Source organism: Theropithecus gelada, chromosome 4 (assembly GCF_003255815.1).
Source record: "Theropithecus gelada isolate Dixy chromosome 4, Tgel_1.0, whole genome shotgun sequence".
Classification (NCBI taxonomy): Eukaryota; Metazoa; Chordata; class Mammalia; order Primates; family Cercopithecidae; genus Theropithecus; species Theropithecus gelada.
In genome coordinates, this window is record NC_037671.1 from 162,195,939 (window position 1) to 162,217,593 (window position 21,655).

A 21,655-nucleotide genomic window follows, 5' to 3' on the forward strand; every position below is an offset into this window, starting at 1 on the left:
AAGTCTTCTATGCATTAAACAAAGTAACCAAAATTAAAAGACAAGAACAAACTTAAAAAGATATTTTTAAGATTTGCCACCTTTTACATGGACATCTTACAAATTAATTAGTAAAATACTAAGGTTCCAACCAATAATCCAATAAAAACATGAATCTGTAATTCCCGCAAAAGGAAATATCTGTTTTTGATCATCATAACACCAGAGTCTAACTTCTACATGGCACAGGAATTCTGTCAATATTTTTTACTGTGGAATCTAGGACAAGATCTATTGCATAGCAACATACCCCTCAAAATCATTCCTCTTTGCTATGAAAGGAATACAGTTGTAAAAAAGTAGATAAGAAAATAGTTATTTAATAAGTAACTAGTTATTTAATAGTTATTTAATAAATAGCTATTTTTAAAAATCTACATACACACAATTGTTTATTCTAGCTGATTTATAATAGTGAAACTCTGAGAAAGATTAAAATATACAAATATAGACAAATGGCAAGTTTTCACCTTGTAATGGGAAGAAACATTAGAATTTTTCTCTAACATTCATTTATTTATATATTTATTTATTTATTTATTTATTTATTTATTATTTTTGAGTCAGAGTCTTGCTCTGTCGCCCAGGCTGGAGTGCAGTGGTGCGATCTCAGCTCACTGCAACCTCTGCCTCCCAGGTTCATGCCATTCTCCTGCCTCAGCCTCCTGAGTAGCTGAGACTACAGGCACCCGCCACAATGCCCCGCTAATTTTGGGGGGATTTTTTTGTATTTTTAGTAAAGACGGGGTTTCACTGTGTTAACCAGGATGGTCTCGATCTTCTGACCTCCTCTCATAATGCTGGGATTATAGGCATGAGCCACCTAACATTTATTTTAAAGACAGATCCAAAAAATATAATTTTATACTTTCTATTTGAACTTTTATAAACCTAAAAATATAAAACACTCTATATTGTGCAGCTTGGCTATTTTCATAAGAATTAGATTTAGAGTGAAACTAAAGAGATGTCAGTCGGGCACTTAATAGTCAACTTTTTTTTTTTTCTAATCCTAAGGAGTATTAACATTTTTCCCTCCCTTGTTTACCTCTCTCTTCATCTTTTCCATCACACTTTCCCACTCACCCAATACTCCCCACAACAAATGAATAAGCAAGTAAGCAAGCTTTTATCTGGAAAAAGCAAGAGTATATAGAAATCAGTTCACAGAAAATGAGGCAGACTGGTCCATAAAATATTAAAGGACTTATGACCAGGACAGAATGGAATGACGTTCTGTACTCTCACGCAGCAATGGTTCTCCATTCAAGCCCTCTTCCAGATCCTCCCTTCCTGAGCAGTTAGTGGAGCAAGCCTGGGCCTGCCCAGAAGGCGAAATGATGGCAGTGTGGGTGTACTGAGTTGAGTAGTGCTATGGTTTAAGGGGTCCCCTCCAAAACTGGTGTTTAAATTTGATCCCCATTGTGGTAGTATTATGAATGGGGCCTTTTGGGAAGTGATTAAGGTATGAGGGCTGTCCCTTGTGAATGGATTAGTGCCTTATAAAAGGACTGCAGGGAACTGGCTTAGGTCCCTTTTTGCCCTTTCGTCCCTTCTGCCATGTGAAGACACAGTGCTCATCTCCTCTACAGAACACAACAACAAGGCACCACCTTGAAAGGAGAGACCGGGCCCTCTCCACACACGAAATACTGCTACCTTGATCTTGGACTTCCCATCCTCCAGAATTGGGAAATAAATTTCCGTTCTTTATAAACTAACTAGACTCAAATATTTGTTATAACAGTACAAAAGGATTAGACAAACAATGTCCTCCTTCGGAATTTGTTTCCACCTAGATCCTGTGAATGTGATTTTATTTGGAAATAGGGTATTTGCAGATGTAATCAAGTTAAGATGAGGTCACACTGCATTAGAGTGAGCCCTAAATCAATGACTGATGTCCTTAAAACAAGAGGGACATTTGCACACAGAGACACACAGAGACAAGAAAGCCATGTGAAGATGGAGACAGAGATTGAAGTCGCCCTGCCATTAAGCATGGAATACCTGGGTCCACAACAAACCGGACAAAACAAGGAAGGATTCAGATTCCTCCCTGGAGCCTTCGGAGGAAGCACTGCCCTGCCCGTATCTTGGTTTCAGATTTCTAGTTTCCAGAGCCATGAGAAAATAAATTTATGGATTTGTAAAGCCACCCAGTGTGTGACACTTTGTTACAACAGCTAGTACTAGTACTAGTACAGAAACTAGTGCAGTGGGTCTCAAGGGAATGGGGGCAAGAAACAAATCCTAGCAATCTTTCACGTGCTGCGTGACTAACAAAAATCATCTTCTGGAGTTGTATTTCTGACATTTGCTGCTTTCATCAGTAGATCAGTAACTACCCATTTATCCTTATCTGTCTTCAGCTTGCTTTCAAAGAATCACAGGCGGTTAGAAAGCAGAACCTTAAGAACATTTATTTCAATGCCGTCATTGCACAGAGAAGGAAACAGGTTCAGAAGAATTAAATGTGTCATCCCAGGTCACATAGCTGTATTGGGGCAGAACTAGCACAGGAAACTTGTTCTCCTGACAGCAAATATCATTCCCTCAGTCAGCGAACGTTTTCCTTGTGTCTCTATTACTTAGGGCTCTGATCCCAGCACTTAAGGAGATATAGGAAGAATAAAGAGACAGTCTCTGCCTTTGGAATTAAATTCTGCATTATGTAATCAGTTGTTTCAACGCTTATTACCTTCCCTATAATGAAGCTTTGTGAGGGCAGGGGTTGAGTCTTTCTTGACTGATCATCGCATATCAGTCAGTATATATAAGGAGAAAGAACAAGAGAGAGACATTTATTTTAAGAAATTGGCTCATGCGATTGTGGGGACTGGTAGGTCTGATATCTGCAGGGCCAACTGACTGGATTTCTATGTTACAGTCTTGAGGTAGAATTCCTTCTTCTCTAGGAAACATCAGATTTTGCTCTTAAGGCCTTCAACTGATTGGATGGGATACACCTGTGTTGTTGGGCGTACTCATCTCCTTAAAGTCAGCTGATTGCAAATGTTAATCATGTCTGCAACATATTTTCACAGCAACCTCAATATAGTGTTTAAGCACTATAAAATTAACTATCACACATCTCCAGCATCCAAGCCCATCTATGCTGGTTCCCACAACCTGGATTTCGCTGACCTCCGTTTGTCATAGCTCAGTGCCACCCCTCAGTGGAGCCCTCCCTGACTTCCATCACTAAATTTAGTCAACCAAGTCAAATTCAAGTTGTCTTGCTGTTTGGCTTTGTTCATACCTCTTACTGCTGCCTCTACAGTTTATTTATTGTTCACTTGCTCACTTTCTTATCTCCTCCCTAGAATGAGGACAGGGAGCCTTATTTGTCTCACTCATCACTTTATCCCCAGAGGCAGTTTACTCTAGTGGTTAACAGCATGGATGGTGAAGATGGGCTGCATGAGTGTGAATGTTAGCCTTGCCCCTTAAAATAGCTATGAGACTTTGCAAAAGTTACTCAACCTCTGGGCTTTGGCGTTCTCATCCTTAAAATTGGAATAGGGTGCCAGGTGAGGTGGCTCATTCCTGTAATCCATGGACTTTAGGAGGTCAAGGTGGGAGGATTGTTTGAGCCCAGGAGTTTGAGACCAGCTTGGGCAACATAGTGAGACGCCAACTCTACAAAAAATACAAAAAATTAGCTGGGCATGGTGGTGCACGACTCTAGTCCCAGCTACTTGGGAGGCTGAGGTGGGAGGATCACCTGAACCCCAGAAGTTGAGGCTGCAGTGAGCCATGATTCCACCACTATACTTGAACCTGGGTGAAGGAGTGAGAACCTGTCAAAAACAAACAAACAAAAAAGCCTGGAATAATAATGGTATTTAACACAGAGGGTTGTTGCAATGATTAAATGAATTGAGGGATATAGAAGAGGGCATGGCTTCAGGTTGAGTGCTACATGAGCAATCTACTTACTATGATAGTAGGACCTTAATAAATATATGTTGAGGCCGGGCACGGTGGCTCACGCCTGTAATCCCAGCACTTTGGGAGGCCGAGGCGGGTGGATCACAAGGTCAGGAGATCGAGACCACGGTGAAACCCCGTCTCTACTAAAAATACAAAAAATTAGCCAGTCACGGTAGTGGGCGCCTGTAGTCCCAGCTACTCAGGAGGCTGAGGCAGGATAATGGCGTGAACCCGGGAGGCGAAGCTGGCAGTGAGCCAAGATCGCGCCACTGCACTCCAGCCTGGGGGACACAGCAAGACTCCGTCTCAAAAAAAAAAAAAAAAAAAAAAAAAAAAATAAAAAATAAATAAATATATGTTGAAAAAGGTAAGTGAATGGATTGCAATGCCTCTTGGCAACTGGCTAACCAGCGCATCACCATATCTTGCTTTGCTCCACTCAAACTCCACTCACACATGAGAATTCTACACTCCCATTGCACTAAATCACCTTTCAAATCGCCTCTGCTCTCTCTGCCTCTGGCCTTTTTCTGTATTGTTATCTGGTGCCCTGCTTCCTCACCTGACTAATGGCTCCACTGAAATCCCTCTAGACAGAGTTAAATACCCATGGATGCTGATGTTGTAACCTCCATCATAGAGTTTAGTACACTGCTTTGCCATCTGCTTGGTTATTTCCCTCCGTGGGACCTTAGCTTTATGAGTGTTGACACCACGTCTTCCTCATTCCCAACTGTACCCTCAGGACCTAATGCAGTGCCCAGAGCAGGGCAAGGTTCGTCAAATGGATGAACAACTGTAGGAAAAAAATTGTTAGGACATCTGATTACCCTTTGGAAACAAGAGCTCACCATGGAGGTGGTGGACACTGCCAGGGAAGGATGGACAACGTTATGAAAGTGACCAGCAACAGGACATGGCCAGTTAGAGAAAGGAGGAGGAGAAGTCAAGGAAAAAGATTAAAAGGCTATTCATGAAGATTTAGGACATCTGTTAGGAACAACAAATTTGGAGTGAGATAGCATGGGGTTCAAAATTCAGCTCTACCATTTACTGGCTGTACATCCTTTCCAAGTTACTTAACCTCCCTACTCCTCACCCTCATGACCTGTAGAAGGGACCTACTTATGCTATCTTGCCAAACTATTGCAAGAAACCAATAATATAATAATGGGTGTTTCTCATTAATGGCAGCTACTCTCAAACAACATAACACATGGAAATAGAGCATCCAGGGTAATAAGGTGACTCCTCTTAATGATGTGATTAAGTTACAAAGTTACTTTCCACTCCAAAAAGTGTCTAGAGTCATATGTGGTAAAAAGCCCCTATTCAATGTAGCTATGGATTTTAAAAAAATAAATAAAAAACAAAAAAAAAACCAGAAATAAGTGTATACAGACTTTGTGATTTTTGTATTACATGGTTATGATCTCATAGTTGGAAGGCTAACTACAGGTCATCTTATGCAACCACCCATCCAGAGTTTGACTCTTCTCTAGAGCAGTTCTCATTCATTGATTTGCAAAATGCTCTTTATGCACCTATCATGTTCCATACTCTACCACCTTGATCCTGCTCTAAGGGGTTTACATTCCAGTGGGAAAGGGGCAGCACACAAATTGGTCCAGGTGGTGAGTGCTGTGAGGGGAAGTACATCATGTGAGGGGAGCACACAGGATGGGAAACTGCCACTGGCCCAGGCCTCCCAGTGAAGTGAGAGTAAGCTGGGAAGTGAAGTCTGACTAAGAATAGGCTGAGCAAGGGAGAGGCATGGGGTGGGAACAAACACTTTCCATAATGGGCATGACATGTGCACAGGCCTGAAGGTTTGGAAGAGTGTACTGATGCCAGAAAGGCTTCCATTTAAATTTGAATCCATCTGCAAAATGTTCTTTCAGGATGATCAGAAAGCTCCTTCTTGAAGAAATTTCCTACTACCTACTGTTTAAGACTCTAAACAGTAGGTATGCAATGTTGTAGAATATATAATGTAATATATATTATAGAATATATAATACAGAATGTAATGATGAGCACTATCTCTGGGACATTATGATTGGGGGTAACTTGCTTCTAAGCCCAGAGTAATCAAGCACTAAATTGCTTCAAGTCAGGAGTCAGAAAGCATGGGAATTCCCACTCGTGGTTAATAACTTCAAGGTTGAAGAACTAGAGCGAAAAGATAATATTATAGCAACTCCAAGAGGACTGCATATACATGTATCTCTTCTTCTACCAACACTCTACCACCTAAGAGAAAGGTGATGAAAACTTGTAATAGGCCTGGCACAGTGGCTCACACCTGTAATCCCGACACTTTGGGAGGCTAAGGTGGGCGAATTGCTTGAGGTCAGGAGTTTGAGACCAGCCTTGTCAAAATGGTGAAACCCTGTCTCTACTAAAAATACAAAAATTGCCTGTAATCTCAGCACTTTGGGAGGCCGAGATGGGCGGATCACGAGGTCAGGAGATCGAGACCATCCTGGCTAACCAGGTGAAATCCTGTCTCTACTAAAAAATACAAAAAACTAGCCAGGTGAGGTGGTGGGCGCCTGTAGTCCCAGCTACTTGGGAGGCTGAGGCAGGAGAATGGCGTGAACCCAGAAGGCGGAGCTTGCAGTGAGCCGAGATCTCGACACTGCACTCCAGCCTGGGAGACACAGCAAGACTCTGTTTCAAAAAAAAAAAAAAAAGAAAAAGAAAATCTTATAATAATATTAGTATGCAATTTAAGAAATTTATTCTAGTTAACTTAGAATGTATTCAGTTAGAAGACAAATATGATCATATTTTTAAAAAGTAAAAATGTATCCTCCTTGGACCCACTTTACCAGATATTAAGATATAATACTAAGGCATAGCAATAAAAATACGCTGATAGTGGCATAGAAATAGATTAATATACCAGTGATACAGAACAGAGAGTTCAGAAATGACCCATGAATATAGGAACTTGATATAGGATAAAGATGCCATCATAAATTAATAGGGAAGTGACATATTGTGTAGCAGTCAATAGTTGGGAAAATCGGTGTACAGATATTAGGCTAGGAGAAAACAGTTGTTACATCTAAAACTTTCAATATATGAACTATACAATAAACTCTTGAGAAAAAAAACAACAGAAAAAGATGGGTGACCTGATAGAAAAATGAGCAACTTGGGCAGATACAAGAGGAGGCATATATATAAAGATGTTCATTGCAGTGTTATCATTACAGGATGCTAGAGGGAAGGTAAGGTTAATCCCTATGGAAATAGTAAATGAAATGTGATGGACACACAGTATGAAGCATTCAGCAGAAGCCAAGAGTTAGGAACAAGATTAACGAATGGCAAAGTGGATGGATCTTAAAACATAATGCTGAGTGGAAAAAAGTATTAAACAGAAGAAGGACTATAGCAAAACTCATGTATAAATTAAAAATAGATACACACATGCCAGGCGCGATGGCTCACGCCTGTAATCTCAGCACTTTGGGAGGCCGAGGTGGTCAGATTACGAGGTCAGGAGTTCGAGACCAGCCTGGCCAACATAGTGAAACCTCGTCTCTACTAAAAATACAAAAAATTAGCCGGGCATGGTGGCAGCACCTGTAGTCCCAGCTACTCAGGAGGCTGAGGCAGGAGAATGGCGTGAACCCATGGGGCGGAGCTTACCAAATTGAAACTATTATCTTTTTAATTAGTATGGGACATGTTTATATATAAATTTTTTTTTTCTTAAAGAGATGTTTTGAAAATTCAATTTTTCTGGTTAACCGTCTCTGATGCAAAGTTAACTTAATGACTGCTAGCTTTGCTTGGGCTCCTGGTTAACTGTTCTATTTTAGAAATATATTTAATTACAACTTGCAGTTTTCACCTTACAGATGTGAAAAGACACAGAGACTCACAACCCAAACCTGCCTCCTATATGTTTATTCTCTTCTTTGTTCTTTCTTATGACACTCAAATCCTGTCTTCTTAGATTAAAATTATTAATAGAGAAATAACTGGAGAATAACCAAACCAAAAATTTATTACATGATGGAACAAACTAATTAATACAGAAGAAGATTGGATTAAAAAATTATAGCCAAAGCCACAAATTAAAGAGAAAGAAATTCAACACAGAAGGATAAGGGGACAGAGAAGTCAAACAAGCTCTTTTTTTTTTTTTAACTTTTGTGCAAGAACCCCTGGCCTCAAGCTTTAAAGATTACCGGAAGCCCCAAAGGAGCTCCCTCCGGTCGTCTCTGAGGATCCAGCACAGATCTAACAATTGAGTGCTGAATCTTTGTGTTCTAGGTGGGATTATTTATCAGGGATTTTGTTTTGTCTGGGTTTTCAATGGCCCGGCCCCAGCTGTACATTTGGGGACAGACCACAGCTTCAGTCACAGAGGGTTTGTAGCGATCCATTCGGAAGCTTCCCTCCCCCCTGCAGGGATGGAGTAATTAACAGACCATTAAGTCACTTCTGCTTTATTGAAGGGGATACTGTGCAGGTCGTTTCTTTGAAAACTTTTGTTCTTGAAGGAAATTACAGGATTGTTTTATGTTTAGAACCACAGCCTGGTGAACTCTGGAGTCCAGAGGCAAATTTCTGTAGCTGGGGGAGCTACAGAGACAGGAGGATAATGACAGTAATCCCATTAAAAAAAATATCTCCACCAACTCCCTTTCTTTTATTTTTTTCTTTAAAAAACAGTTAAAAGAAAAACGATTTGCTCATTTGCTAATAACTAATGGGGACATGAAATACGAGATGCCCCAGACTGAAGTTTATCTCTGTGTCAATAAATCTCTAAACAACTGCCACGAAACCAAGTACTGCCACCATTGCTTCTTTTTATTTCCATATTAATCAAAAGCATCTGCTCCTGTCCTCTCCAGTAGAGGGAATGGGCAGTGAGTTTTCTAGCATCTGAAAAAGCGTCGGGAAGGACGTGTTTGCAGCACTTGTGTTTTGTGAGGCCAGTGGAATTTTCACCCTCGGACTTAGGTGACTTAGGTGACCGATGTTTTCCCGCTAGGCTCTGAGGGCACAGAGGACAGCAGCTATTTCTTATGCATGTGAATGCCTTATTTCTCTTGCTGTTTTACTTTTTTTTTTTTTTTTCCCGCTGTTGCCGCTCCCAGCACCTGGCACATCGGAAGCATTCAGAAAATGTTCGTTGCTGAAGTGAGGGAAGATTGAGAGAAACTCCAAAGGAAGTAATGATAAGGCTTGCGTTGCTGGGAATGCACTAGAGCGCCATATGTTTACATTTGGTTTCAAACGATGGTGTGGATTTCCTTGTCCTTTCCCGGGGTAGACGGAAGGGAGGCGGGATGGTGGGGGGACTGAATAACCAGGAGGAGAAAGGAGTCGCCATAAAATGCGCCCGCGCCACCCTCTATGTTCCCCAGTGGAATTAACGATCTTGCTGAGGCAAAAGTGCGTTCTTGGCACCACAGCCCCACAGCACGCAGAGAGGGGGGCCCCCTCAGTATCCGGCTTCCCCAATTTTCCAGGCATGGAGGTGAGGGATGCTTGTGTGTAAACTGTGGCAACCCCAGAATCAGGCCCTGGCTCCTGCACTTTCGGAGATGTCCGTTGCAGACCACAAGGAAAAGAGGGGTCTTACTCATGTCAGGGCCGGCCCGAACCCCAAAACTTTCTTTCTTTCTTTTTCTTTTTTTTCTTTCTTTCTTTTTTTTTTTTGAGACAGAGAGTGCAGTGGCGTGATCTCGGCTCACAGCAGACTCTGTCTTCTGGATTCAAGCGATTCTCCTGCCTCAGCCTCCCGAGTAGCTGGGATTACAGACGCCCACCACTGCGCCCGGCTAATTTTTGTATTTTTTATTAGAGACAGGGTTTCACCATCTTGGCCAGGCTGGTCTCGAACTCCTGACCTCATGATCCACCCGCCGCCTCGGCCTCCCAGAGTGCTGGGATTACAGACATGAGCCACCGCGCCCGACCAATCCAAAACTTTCGAGGGCAGCTATTGAACGTTGCCTCACAGGCCCTTAGGCGCTGCCCCCTCTTTGCCCCTCTCCTCCTGGGGTGCGAGAAACCCGACCACTCTGCTTCCACTCGAACCCCAGGACACAGCAGTAAAATCAAGGTCCGTTGTTGAACTCCCAGGTCTGTGCACCCCTCCCTCCTGGCTCCCTGGGGTCTTGGCCCTAGCAGGTCCAGGACTAACCCCTCGAGGGACCCACTACCGAGGCGAGTTAAATTCCTTTTGCCTGTGCCTGGCTGCGAGGACAAATGTCCGTACTTTGATTCGGGAGCCACGTGCAGTCCAGGGGCTTGGGTTAGAAGCAACGGCTCCCTTCCAGGGGCTGTGATCCGGGTCGGCCAGGGAGAGCTAGGCGCCGGGGTCGTCTGTGAGGTCCCCAGCGAAGAGACGCAGCTGGGGAAGGCGCCGCCCCACGACCCCCCGCGCCTTCCTAACCCGGCCTCTCGTTAGCAAAGTTAACAAACTCCTGAGAGTGTCAGCCCGGCGCTGGGTGTGGGGGCGCTGGGACCAGAGAGGAAAGAGAGCCCGCCGCTCTCAGCCAGACTTTGAATTTGTTTGTTGTTACCGTTTTTTGTTTTGCCTCCCAGTTTCCATAAACGCTTAGGTATTTCGAGGCACTTTGCAGGTGTTGGCGCAGGCGATGATGGGCCTCGGTGGAATCTGCCCCCCACACATCCTTTTGTCGTCTGCGCCCCAGCCTATCTGACTGTGTCCTGCGGGGACCCCGAGACAGTCCGGGGTCAGAGCGCGGAGACTGACGCTTGCCACCGGACCCATCCGCAACCCGAGGACCCCTAGCCCGTTGCGGAGCTGGAGTCTGGGCTTCCGGCTCTCGGCTCTCCGCCGCTGGATACAGGAGGAGGGCGGGAGGGGTCGCGCATTCCGCAGCTCGGCGGGGATCGCTCCCAGTGGCTCCGGGGCCATCGCGAGCGTGGACTTCGGCTGCTGGCGGGCTCCCTTGGCGTCCAATGCACCCCATCCTCTCCCGCCCCCTCGCAGCCCTGCGACCGCAATGTCCCAGGGAAGGTTTCACTGAAAACGCACGCTCGACGGCCCGAGCCTTTGCAGTTTGATTTCTGTGGGCCCCTTAAACGGGCACTGGGTACACGAGAGGCCCCAACTCTCTGCAGGGGCGGGGAGGAAAGGGCGCTCCCAACTCTCTGCAGGGGCGGGGAGTCTCGTAAGTTTTCCTAGAGGCAAGCTGAAGATGCAGGCCACCTCCTTCCCGCACGGCCCCTCCCTTGGCCTAGTTCTTTCCAAAGACACTTCCCAGCCCTTGGGCGGCGGCTCCTCCACTCGCTTCCTTCCTACACCTGAGGAGCCTGGACGCCGTGGGGCTGCATTTGGGAGGACAGGCCCAGATGCCGCAGGGCCGGGAGGGCGCCTGGCCCGGGTGTCCTCTCTTCACAGCTCCCCTTTCTCGGCTTCGGCCTGGAGCGGTGCGGGGAGGGGTGGTCCTGGGGTGGCCTCGGGCCTGCGGGCGCGGAGGGGCTGCTCGGGAGAGGTGCCCAGGGGAGGCCCCTGCAAACCAAAGACGGACTCCCTGGGCCAGGTCAGTCCCGGAAAAGTCCCCCTCCCCGGGCTGAGGCCGAGCCGCGAGGGGCATCTTCAGGCTTGCAAGTCTCCTCGGGGTCCCGGCCTCGAGGCCAGTCCCGAGTCCCCACGGCGGCCCAGGAGGGGAGCGAGCATCACAGAGAGGTCTCGGAGATTTCTAGTTTGGGTGAGGGGAGTTGGGAGCCCACCCTTAGCAGTCACTCCCGCTCCCCAGTGGCGGGTGGGAAAAGGGGAACAGAGGGCCACGGCATCTCTGGAAAGGACGTGGAGCGCGAAGTTAAATGTTGGTGTCTGAGCGAGGTGCCGGTGGGGCAGAGGGGGTTCCAGCGTCCTCTCGGAGGGAGGAGGCATTTGCAGTTTCTGCTGAATGCGTCAGTGGAGCCACAAAACCTTGCTTGACCTAGCAGCTGGGGAAAGAAAGAAGTTCGAGGGGACACAAGGCCCCCTACTGCTGGAGCGAGGAAACCCTGGGCTTGGCCCGCTCAGGTCGCTTCTCCCTGCCCGTTTGCGGGCTGTCAGCCTCAGCGGCCCCAGAAACAAAGATCTGGTGTGCCCAGCCGACGCAGGTGTCATTTTCCCTTTCTAAGGGTCACTTTCTTCCGCCCTCTAAATTAGGTCATCGCCTGGGAAAGCGCCGAGAGGTTTCGAGTGTGGGCTTCTCAAGGTGTCTCCGCCCAGGAGGATTTCGCCATCCCTTTAAACGTAAGGCGGTGTGTAAACTGGAATAAAAGGATCGTCGTGGTGTTTCCAGATTGAATGAAAAACTAAACTTGCGAAATTTCGAGAAAGTGGAAAATTTACAACGAAAAAAAAATCCGGCCGAAACCCATTTTCACCTTTGCGGTCATGAAATCTTGTTTCTGGAGTCGATAATTTGAGTGTTTAAAGGGAAGCGCAATGACAGTAAAAGTCGGCCGGCCTGCAAACTCACACGCCCAGCAGACCCGCCTAGGCATCAAGGGAAGGCCCTTCCCGGAGGGTGAATGGAGATTGTTTCTTCCCGATAAATCCAGAAACCTCAGATGACCTGGCTCCCAAATCACCTTCCTCACTGGGTTCCTGTCCTGTTCTTAAAGAAATCCTCTCTTCTGGTCTTGAAGCCAAAATAATTTTTGTAACCCAGAAAAGAGCTCTGCTCACTTAAGAGATCTTCTCAATGTTGGAAGTGGTGTCTATTTCCCATTTTAGTTGCAAATTTTGCAATAGAGTTCCCTGTGCTCAAGCTTCCTTTTAGCTTATGTGAGTGGACATCACAGCTCTTTAAACTGACCACTGCTGTAACTCAAGGATTTCCTATCTCAGCAGGACAATCACAAAATCCACTACTGTCCTAGTGTAAACAGTGTGGCTTTATTCCTTTCCATAACCCAATTTAAGCCTCAGCTTTAGAGAAGGCATGGGGCCCACCACTAGGCCAAGGGTAAGGACCTGAGTCTTTCCCCAGAACCAGGCCTTTGGAAACAGGACTCAAAAGAAGCACGTGGCTAAGGAGAAAGTCGTTTTCCTGATTGATGAAACTTCTCCCTCCCCTCCCCTTTCTAAATAATAAACTCTGGGGAAAGGCTGGAGGGCTGCCTTGTGTTGGTTTCAAATAAATCTTCAATAGGTTCTTTCCTCACCCAGAGAAATGAATCACCCTTGGGAAACAGACGATTATTCCCCCATTTGTCTGCCTAAAACCAATGGAAACAAGCACCCTTCACTGTAGACCCTAACTTAGGTCTGTCTCCTGGCTGAGAGTGGGGTAGCAATGAGAAGGTAAAAAGGGATGGAGGGGGATGATTTGGATAGAAGAGAAACCCACAGAGATGCTCTCCCTGGCAAAGGCAGTACTAGGCAGGCATCAGGGACCCAAGAAAGACAGGGCAAATGCAAATGCTTCTCAGACTTGCTCTCCTTGCTGGATTCTGGAAACAGACCATGGGCCTCCCCCCACTGGAGAGGAGCTTGGGCCTCAACCAACATCCAGGGGATGTTACAACTTATTCAGAAGCAAATCCTGGGGTATTGCATTTCAGAGTTCTGTTTTCCTCAGAGGGAAATGGAGGCCTGTGTTGTTGGGGCTATCCTCACTACAGCTCGATTTATTGTCCCCTTTTAACAAATACACAAAACTTTCTTGCTGGATTACTCCTGCTTATATAAACCATTTAAAAGTGTTATGGCCAGAGGTGAAAAGAAAAGTAGTTTATTAAAATGACTCCTGTTTTAGCTGACTTTGATGTAGAAGATGCCCAATATATAGGGCTAACCAGACCAGCAATCTTCTAAGGGAAGAAAGAAGGGAGGATTCTTGCTATAAATCTGCAAGTTGCTGAGACTTGGGCCGTGGTTTGACTCACACGGAGCTCACCTTACAAAGCAGAGAAGCCTTCCCTTTCTCTGCAGGCCATGCTTCTGAGGGGGCAGGCAAGCGGGGTGAGTATTTTATTATTTTCTAGGACCACTCTTTGTCGACTTTTAAAATGTATACTAGAGTTTAACATGGGGGGAAAAAACACAAGTTCAATTTAAAGTGAAAAGAATTCAATTTAAAGTGGTTCATCCTTGTTTGTTGCCAACACAGTCATCATAGTGACACTCCACCTCTCATTTCCTGCCACTTTAAGTTTCTAGATTACTTTTTAAAATTCAGTTCTTGAGTTTATGAGGGTCTGATTATTGCAGAGAAATAAGGAGCTCAAATAGCATAAGACTGTGAATGTGGGCAATGCCCCGCTTGAAGGACATTTAGTTCCAAAAATTAGCACCAATTTACCCATCCTGTTTACTTGCGCATAATCAGGGAAAACCTTTACATCTGCCCACCATCCAAATCCCTCGCCCACACCCAGGTACACCTTACCTGGTCCACATGTTTCCTATACCACTACCCCCATCTGCTAAGATTTTAGGCAAAGGCAAAGTCACGATTTAAAGGTTCTTTTTTATTTGAAATCTCATCCAGAAACACTGGTTATTAATAAATATATCATAGTTATCAAGAATATATAAAAAATAAAGACAGGTATCGTCTTTGAGGCCCTAACAAAATATTTCAAGCAAATGTTCAGGAAAATAAAAACGGCACCCCTCCCAAAACCAGGATAAGTTTTCAAAGCTGATAATAGAGAGAGCCAACCCCGCATGCAGAATAACTGAGCGAGGGGGGGTGGGTGGGGCAAGCTACTAGAGGGAGCCCAAGCTTTTACAATAGCGGCCCCAGAACAGCAGAGGAAGGTTCCGAATAAAGTTTGAAGGGGTGCGTATGGGAGAAGAAGCGCGTGTGCGTGAGTGTGGGTCTTTGCACTCTGCCCCTTTTTTCATTTCATACAACCACAGACAGATATATGGAATACTTGGGATAATTCACTAATAAATCCTTGTTACAAGGAAAACGGCACCACGGCCTGCACAACATGTTTAGACAAGATTCGTTTAGAAGCGTGCATGCATTCTTTTGACCTACACTGCGTCGAAAGGAAAACCCACATAGGAGGTGTCATGCCCTGGACCGGAGTTGAGATTCAAAACTTGGGTCTTGATATCTCTCTCTCTCTCTCTCTCTCTCTCTCTCTCTCTCTCTCTCCGTTGTCTCTAGAAAAACTATGGCGAGGACAGAGACAATCATAATCGCATCAATCTCAAGAAAATATTTACATTTGTTTTGCACAAAAGGGATGGCTGTCTTTTTCCAAAGCGAGAACACAGAGTCAGAGAAAACCGACTCAAAAGTCCCTTCGCAAGTTTTTAACTACACCGATCCCATCTTTATACAACAAATGCAGTTTTGACAAGAGCGTATGGCAGGGAGAAATACTGGCGCGGCATGGGGAAAAGAAGCATGCATGCAAAACACACGACGTCCGGTTCGAGTCCCCCTTTGCTACCACCTAGAAATTGCAGTTTGATTTTGGTCCTTTCCCTCCGGGGATCAAGTGGAGTCTGAGATCTCTCAGCAAGCGTGGGAGGCTGCGGGCCCCGGAGCCCGCCCTCCCGTGGGCCGAGCTCGCAGCTTCCCTCTTCCCTCCCGGCCCGGTACCGCTGCCCCTCCCGCCGCTCTCCCTTCTCCTCGGCAGCCGGGCCCGCCCGCTGCTCACTTGAGCAAGTCCTTGGACTCGGCCGACAGCCGGGCCATGTTGGCGGTGGAGAGAGCGGACAGGTGCGGAGGCGGCGGCATCTGGCAGATGGTGCAGGGGCAAGGCAGACCAGCCCAGTGCTGGAAGCCGCTGCCCAGCTGCAGCGCGGGCGGCGTGGAGGGAGCCTTGAGCAGCGAGTGGGGAGGCCGGATGGTGCCGATGGCGGGAAGTGAGGCGGCAGACAGCGGTGACGAGGCGTTGCCGGATGAGAGCGCGCCGCCCAGGATGGGGTGCACAGGGTGCACGGCGTTGGCCGCGTGCGCGGGGTGGCCGGCCGAGTGGCCCACGGTCCCGCAGTGAAAGGCCGAGTGGTGGCCCCCATAGATCTCTCCAACCAGCCTCTTCATCTCCTCCAGGGAGCTGGTGAGCATGAGAATGTAGTTTCTGGCAAGCAGGAGGGTGGCGATCTTGGAGAGCTTGCGCACCGAGGGCCCGTGTGCGTAGGGCATGACTTCGCGCAACCCGTCCATGGCGAGGTTCAGGTCGTGCATCCGCTTGCGTTCGCGTCCGTTGATCTTCAGCCGCAACTGCTGTAGGTCCTGCTCCGACAGCTGCTTCTTGATTTTGTACTTGCTGCTTTCTCCCGCGGCCTTGGCGCCAGCCCGCGAGAGGCTTTCCCCGGACATCTTCTGCATCATATCGCCCTGCGTGGACGAGACCGAGTTGAGACGGCTCTCCTGGTGGTGGTGGTGGTGGCGGTGGTGGTGGTCCCTCAGGTACATCTCGTCCATGTCCGGAGATGAAGCTCTGCTGGAGACAGAGCTCGAATCAGAATTCATTTTATTAGAGGGGATGCGGCCCTACCGTGGGGAGGCTTTAGGCGGGAAATTAAAGAAAATCTTGAATTAAAAAAAAAAAATCTGCACAGCCCAGGAACCCACTTCTCAGCGGCAAGACGTGAGAAGAAAAGCTGAGATGCTGCTTTTCCCCACCTCTCTCCCTCCCACGCCCCTCTCTGGTTAGGCTGCTTCCTGGACAGCTAGTTGGTGTGTGCTTGAACTAACCTCACGCTGAATAAGAGGGGCTTTTATAGAGCTGCGGCGGAGAAAAGAGACAAAAGGAACCCTCCTATCTATCCTGGGCTGGTTAGGATGACGTGCCATCATTCAGGGCGGTGCGCTTTGCTGTCCCATTTAGCAAGGATTCCTATTCATATTCATTGCGGGGCCGCCCTGGGACACCTCTGCTTCGAACCGCTAGGAGCCCCCAGGCACAAAACCCTTTGATTGACACACTCACCGCTCCAGCTCACGCCTTCCTGATTTTTTTTTTTTTAACTTTCTTCCACCCCACCCCCCTTCCCAATTTCTCTAACCAAATCACACATCGGGAACGGAAGGAAGGGAAGAGAACGTGGCCAGGCGGTTGGTGGAGGTTCAGAGGAATTGAAACATTCGCTCTCCTTCCTTTCCTGGCTGCTCCCAAGTTTAGAGAAATATGCGCAAAAATAGGTCCCGTTGGAAAGGTTTGAGGGACAGAGGTGCTGTCGGAGGGCAGGTGCTGTCAGCGGGGACTGGGGGTGGTGGGAAGACTGCATGCCGACGTTCTCTGTCTCAAGATTGTTTTTCAATAGATCTCTTTTCCTAAACACTTCCATTCTGTCAATTTTGTTTATTGAGCCCTTCTGGTGTGGTTTCAACGGGATGTCCATGTTTGGTGATGGCTTTGCCCCTGACAGTATTGTGGCGGAGAGGTCTCTTAGTTTCTTTGTCCTCCCGTTTTAAAACATGGATTACTAAAAGAATTTCAGTTTTGCACAGTTCTTTAACTTCCTAGACCAAAAAGTGAGGAAAAAAAAAGAATGTTAATGTCACAAGAAAAGCAACTTGGGAGGCTGGGAAGGAAGAGGAGCTAAGGAGGCAGAGAGAGAGATTGTTAGGACTTGTAAAGGTTCCTGAGAGCTCCAGAGAGATTTTTCCCGTTCCAGCCTTCCTGGACCTTGGCGCTGGCGGAAAATGGTGGGACCGTCCGGGCCCAAAGCTCCGCCGGGCCTCCTCTGGCCGCTGTGCTGATGTGCCCCGAGCTCCGGGAACTCAGCGGCACCCCGGCCTGCGCTGGTGGGTCCACCAGGCTGGGGCCGCCGTATGGCGTCGGACAGGGAAATCAGAAGCTCGTAATAAACAATCTGATGTCGGGGTGAGGGGGCTGTGGGCAAAGAAGCACGGGGGAAGGGAAACAACGAAGGGACCTAGAGAGCCCCTTGTGCTTGCCTGGGCGCTGTGGTTCAGTGCGGAGTCGTCTCTGGGAATAAAGAGGAGCCCGGAGTTTGGAGCCTTCGGTGCGAGTGCAGAGGTGGGCGTAGATATTTCTTCCCCCTTGCTGTGTTTTTGTAGATCAAGACTTTAGCTCAGCAGCACGAGGGGCGGGAAGGCAGAAATCCGGGGAAGGGAGAGAGCCCCAGGAGTGGTCTCTAGAAGAACCCGGACACCGCCCCTCTCCGGGCTTGGAGAAACGAGAGACAAACGCTAGCTAGTGACTGAGAGTTTCGGCGGAAGTGTGGAATCGAATCAATCCTGGAACCTCGGGCACTTGGGGCCTCTTGAGCCGCTGAGTCACTTCGAAGAACAGGAGTCCCCCCTTTCCCTTGACTAACCGAGCGGTCAGTGGGAAAGGGATGCGCGCCCAGGTCCGGAGTTTGCACGCTCTGACGCTGTGCCCCACTGACAGTCACGCTGCGAAGGCAGCTCTGGCAATACCAGCCGGATGGGCAGACGCAACATTGGCATCGATGCTTCTGCTACACCGAATTTTGCTTTTCTGTAATGGGGAAAAAATGGCCAACAACGCTTCGTCAAGGCCAGGACGTTAGTGCTCTTGAAGATTGGACAAGAGCCTCTTCTCCTACCACTCCACCTCGGAGGAAGGAAAGTTTCTTAATTCAAACGGATTAGATTGGATATGGAAAGACTGATGTCCAAAAGCAATCCTAATACCAAGCATAAAGAATGTTTCTTAATTCAACAGACTCGCCAATAAGATAGTGACATACACCATACACTAAGTCTTCCTGGTTATTTATAAAAAGGTGGGGAGGGGGTAAGTGTTCCAGAACTTTTGCAGTCCCAGGTGATGGGAGGGAGCTAGTAGCTAGTCCTAACGACAACCTTCTGCGACTCCCCTCCTGATCAAATGGGGTGAGGAGAGAGAGGCGGACGGGGGAGGACAATGGGAGGGAGCACTGGACTGGACGAAGGGCAGCTTCCCCGCCCTGCGGACGGTGGACAGATCCGGCCCCCCGCAGTCCTCCTGAGCACCTCCCTGACCCTAGGTCACCGTCGGCGTCTGTTTTTCTCACACCCAAACTGAAAACGCTGCACCTGAGTTTTGATTAGGGGAAATAGCAAAGTCTGGTCAGAGCAGAAGGGTTGCAAATGAAGAAGTGGAAAAATCATGTTGCTACAAGATAATTTACCTTTTTGAAAACGTCTTAATTTTCTCAGTGGACAATGTAAAATACAGTTTTAAATCTCCCCCAAATTGGCAAAGAAGGTGGCAAGGGGAAAAAAAAAAAAAAAGGAGGGTAGAGCAGCCCTCAAAATACAAGCTTGCGGGGCTGGAAGACTGGGGCCAGGGTTCCGGGAGTCCAAACCAGGAGCCACTCTCCTTCAGCACAGCCTTTCAGCAAGAGGGGGCCGACGCCGGCCGCAGCCGGTTCCGAGGGCTGCTCTGGACCGGGAAGGGGCTACTGGGCCTTCGCCCGAACAGACCAAGACCCTCCCTTCTTTCTTCCCTAAGGGTTTTCAGCTCCAGAAACAGAGGTGCCTGAAATGGGAGATCTGCAGGGACCAGGCCAGGACTCCCTCTCTCCCAGGCCTGGACGCGGCGCGCCCTCCTCTCCTCGGTCACCCTCTCTTTCCCGAAGATCCGTAATGTGTGAGTGCGGGATGGTCCAATGTTCAGGGCCTCGGCCTAGTAAGTACTTTTAGAGGCTAGTTCCCCCACTTCCCATCCGTTGCGGGGATTGACAACTAGACGAGGGGAGTGAGTAAGGTGCCACAACTTTGCTTCCCATAAAATGGGTTAATACTCGCCCGGGCCCAAAAGGCTGAGGCGCTCGGCGCGCTTTGCCTTGTGGAGTCTCTTTTCGACCCCCGCCACCGCAGCTCAGTTCCTCGAATTGAGCCCTCAACCCGAGAAGAAGCAGGCCCGGAGCTCAGGCGGGCGAGCACACAGATTTCTTTCTGAGGGCTGACTACCATCGCCCACCCGAGACTTTTGCGGAACGGGAGAGGAAAGGAGTCGCCGCCCGGCCAAGGCTGCAGCCAGAGACAACCGTGACCTTGGCCCTGGCCGGGACCCCTTTCAGAGGACTCAGACCGGCGGGGAGCCGGAGCGAGCGACCCTGCAGTGGCGCGGACTGCGCTCTCCCGGGCCACACCCCGCGCCCTCGCGGCTGGGGAGGGCTGCGCGGCGGAGGCGGGGGTCCTTCTCCGGCAACAGGTGCGTCCCAAGGCAGGCAGGCTACTTCCCTCTAAGCCTGTCTTGGCTCTGAGAAGAGCCTGGAGTTTCTCAGCCTTCCTACGACATATGAAAACAGCGGGTCGGCTCGTGGACAGGGTCAGAAGAGCCGTCCTGCTGTCCCCGCGCGCCCGGAGCGCTCCGTGGGGACCGCGCACTTGGGAAGTTGTTCGGCTGTGCTCAACACCCCGCTGTGCCTCCCAGATCACCGGGGATCGTCTCTTACCTGACACCCAGTGAGCGCCGCTCGGTGCCCGACGCCCACTGCTCTGCAGCCTTAGCCACCGAGTTCCTCTCCAGCAGCTGCCGGCTCTGCCTGAGGCCGCGGCGATTTTGGCTCAGGAGCGAACCCCCACCCCCACCCCCGCAAGAGTCCAGTAGCAAATGTCGCCGGCTGACCTGCCGAAGAGCTACTGTGAGAGGCAGGTCAATCAGCAACGTCCAGGGGCTTCTCTCGCTCATCAAGCCGCAAACTTGACCAGCAGAAACTTTGGCCGAGACTGAAAGGCGGGAGGCTGCCCTGTGGGCTTCACCTTTCAACCCAACCACCCTCCAAGACAAAACAGAACAAAAAAAGGAAGCCTAAACATTTCTAACTAAATCCCTCATGTGCAAGCAAGGAATAGCCTAAAAATTAGCTGACTTAGCGGAGAAACTTCTGAAAAAGTGCATTCTTTAGCAGAGTAAAACAATAACTTCACAACAATAGCAGTGGGGGTCCGGTCACCAGGGCTGTTAGGTTGATCAAAGAAGCCAGTACCAAAAAGGAAAATAAATAAATAAAAAAGACCAAAAAAAAATTAAATATCAACATAAATCACAGTCAAGCAGGAATAATCTCTTCCTGCAGCAGCGCATCCCCAGTGACAGCTTAGGGTACAGAACCCTGAGCCCCTGCATTGGGAGATGCCAAAATCTAAATTCCAACAATTAAATAAGTGACACAAGGGCCAGAGAAGATGGATCTGGACAGACTGACTAAAGCGATTCCATTTTCCTGGTTTCCCTATATTTTAAATGACATCTTAAAAACTGACTGATCTGTCCAGTCTTCCTCCTCATCTTTTTAAAATCCAGTTTTCATACAGGGAAAATAGCAGAAGTGGAAGGGCAGTGGAATTTTATGAGCTGGTAGTAACTGCTTTTCACAATATTGGATGTGAGACTGGAAGATGCCAGGCAGTCCCAGAATAGCACAAAATGATGAGGTGCTAATTATGTGAATATATAGACAAGTTAATACACTGGCAGAACTAGAAGTTTGATTTTAATGATGCATAAGCAGCAAGGCTGGCTAGAACTTACAAATTCATTATAATTATTTAAAGACTCATGAAAGTCAAAGGAGATATGAAGTTCTGGGCTTCATTTACAGGATTTTACTCAATTAGTGAGCATCCTTCAGTACTCTTTTTTTTTTTTTTTTTTTTTTCCTTTCTGGTAACATCTGCTCAATTGCCAAAACCTCAACTGAGTTTTTCTCCTGTAGAAAGCCAATAAATGGAAAACATTTTTTTGCCTCAAGATTGAAATGTTTGGGTTGATTTAAATATCA

General features: G+C 47.9%; 1 protein-coding gene across 2 annotated transcripts; it reads right to left on the reverse strand.

Annotated features, from left to right (window-relative positions):
• Window positions 1-15,502: 15,502 nt before the first annotated feature.
• OLIG3 (oligodendrocyte transcription factor 3) lies at window positions 15,503-21,261 on the reverse strand. 2 transcript variants are annotated; one of them, XM_025383807.1, is made up of 2 exons: window positions 21,138-21,261; window positions 15,503-16,392 (listed from the first exon to the last, which is right to left on the reverse strand). In XM_025383807.1, the coding sequence occupies exon 2, from the start codon at window positions 16,371-16,373 to the stop codon at window positions 15,600-15,602; it is 774 nt and encodes a 257-aa protein (XP_025239592.1). In that variant the 5' UTR covers window positions 16,374-16,392; window positions 21,138-21,261; the 3' UTR covers window positions 15,503-15,599. The 2 variants fall into 2 exon arrangements, with proteins under 2 accessions (XP_025239592.1, XP_025239593.1); XM_025383808.1 differs by lacking the exon at window positions 21,138-21,261 and adding an exon at window positions 16,524-16,643 and having other exon boundaries at window positions 15,503-16,389.
• Between the last annotated feature and the right edge of the window lie 394 nt (window positions 21,262-21,655).

What these genes read in the sequence shown, in the direction of transcription:
- OLIG3 (XM_025383807.1), bottom strand. Translation starts at nt 16,373, where the DNA reads ATGGACGAGATGTACCTGAGGGACCACCACCACCGCCACCACCACCAC.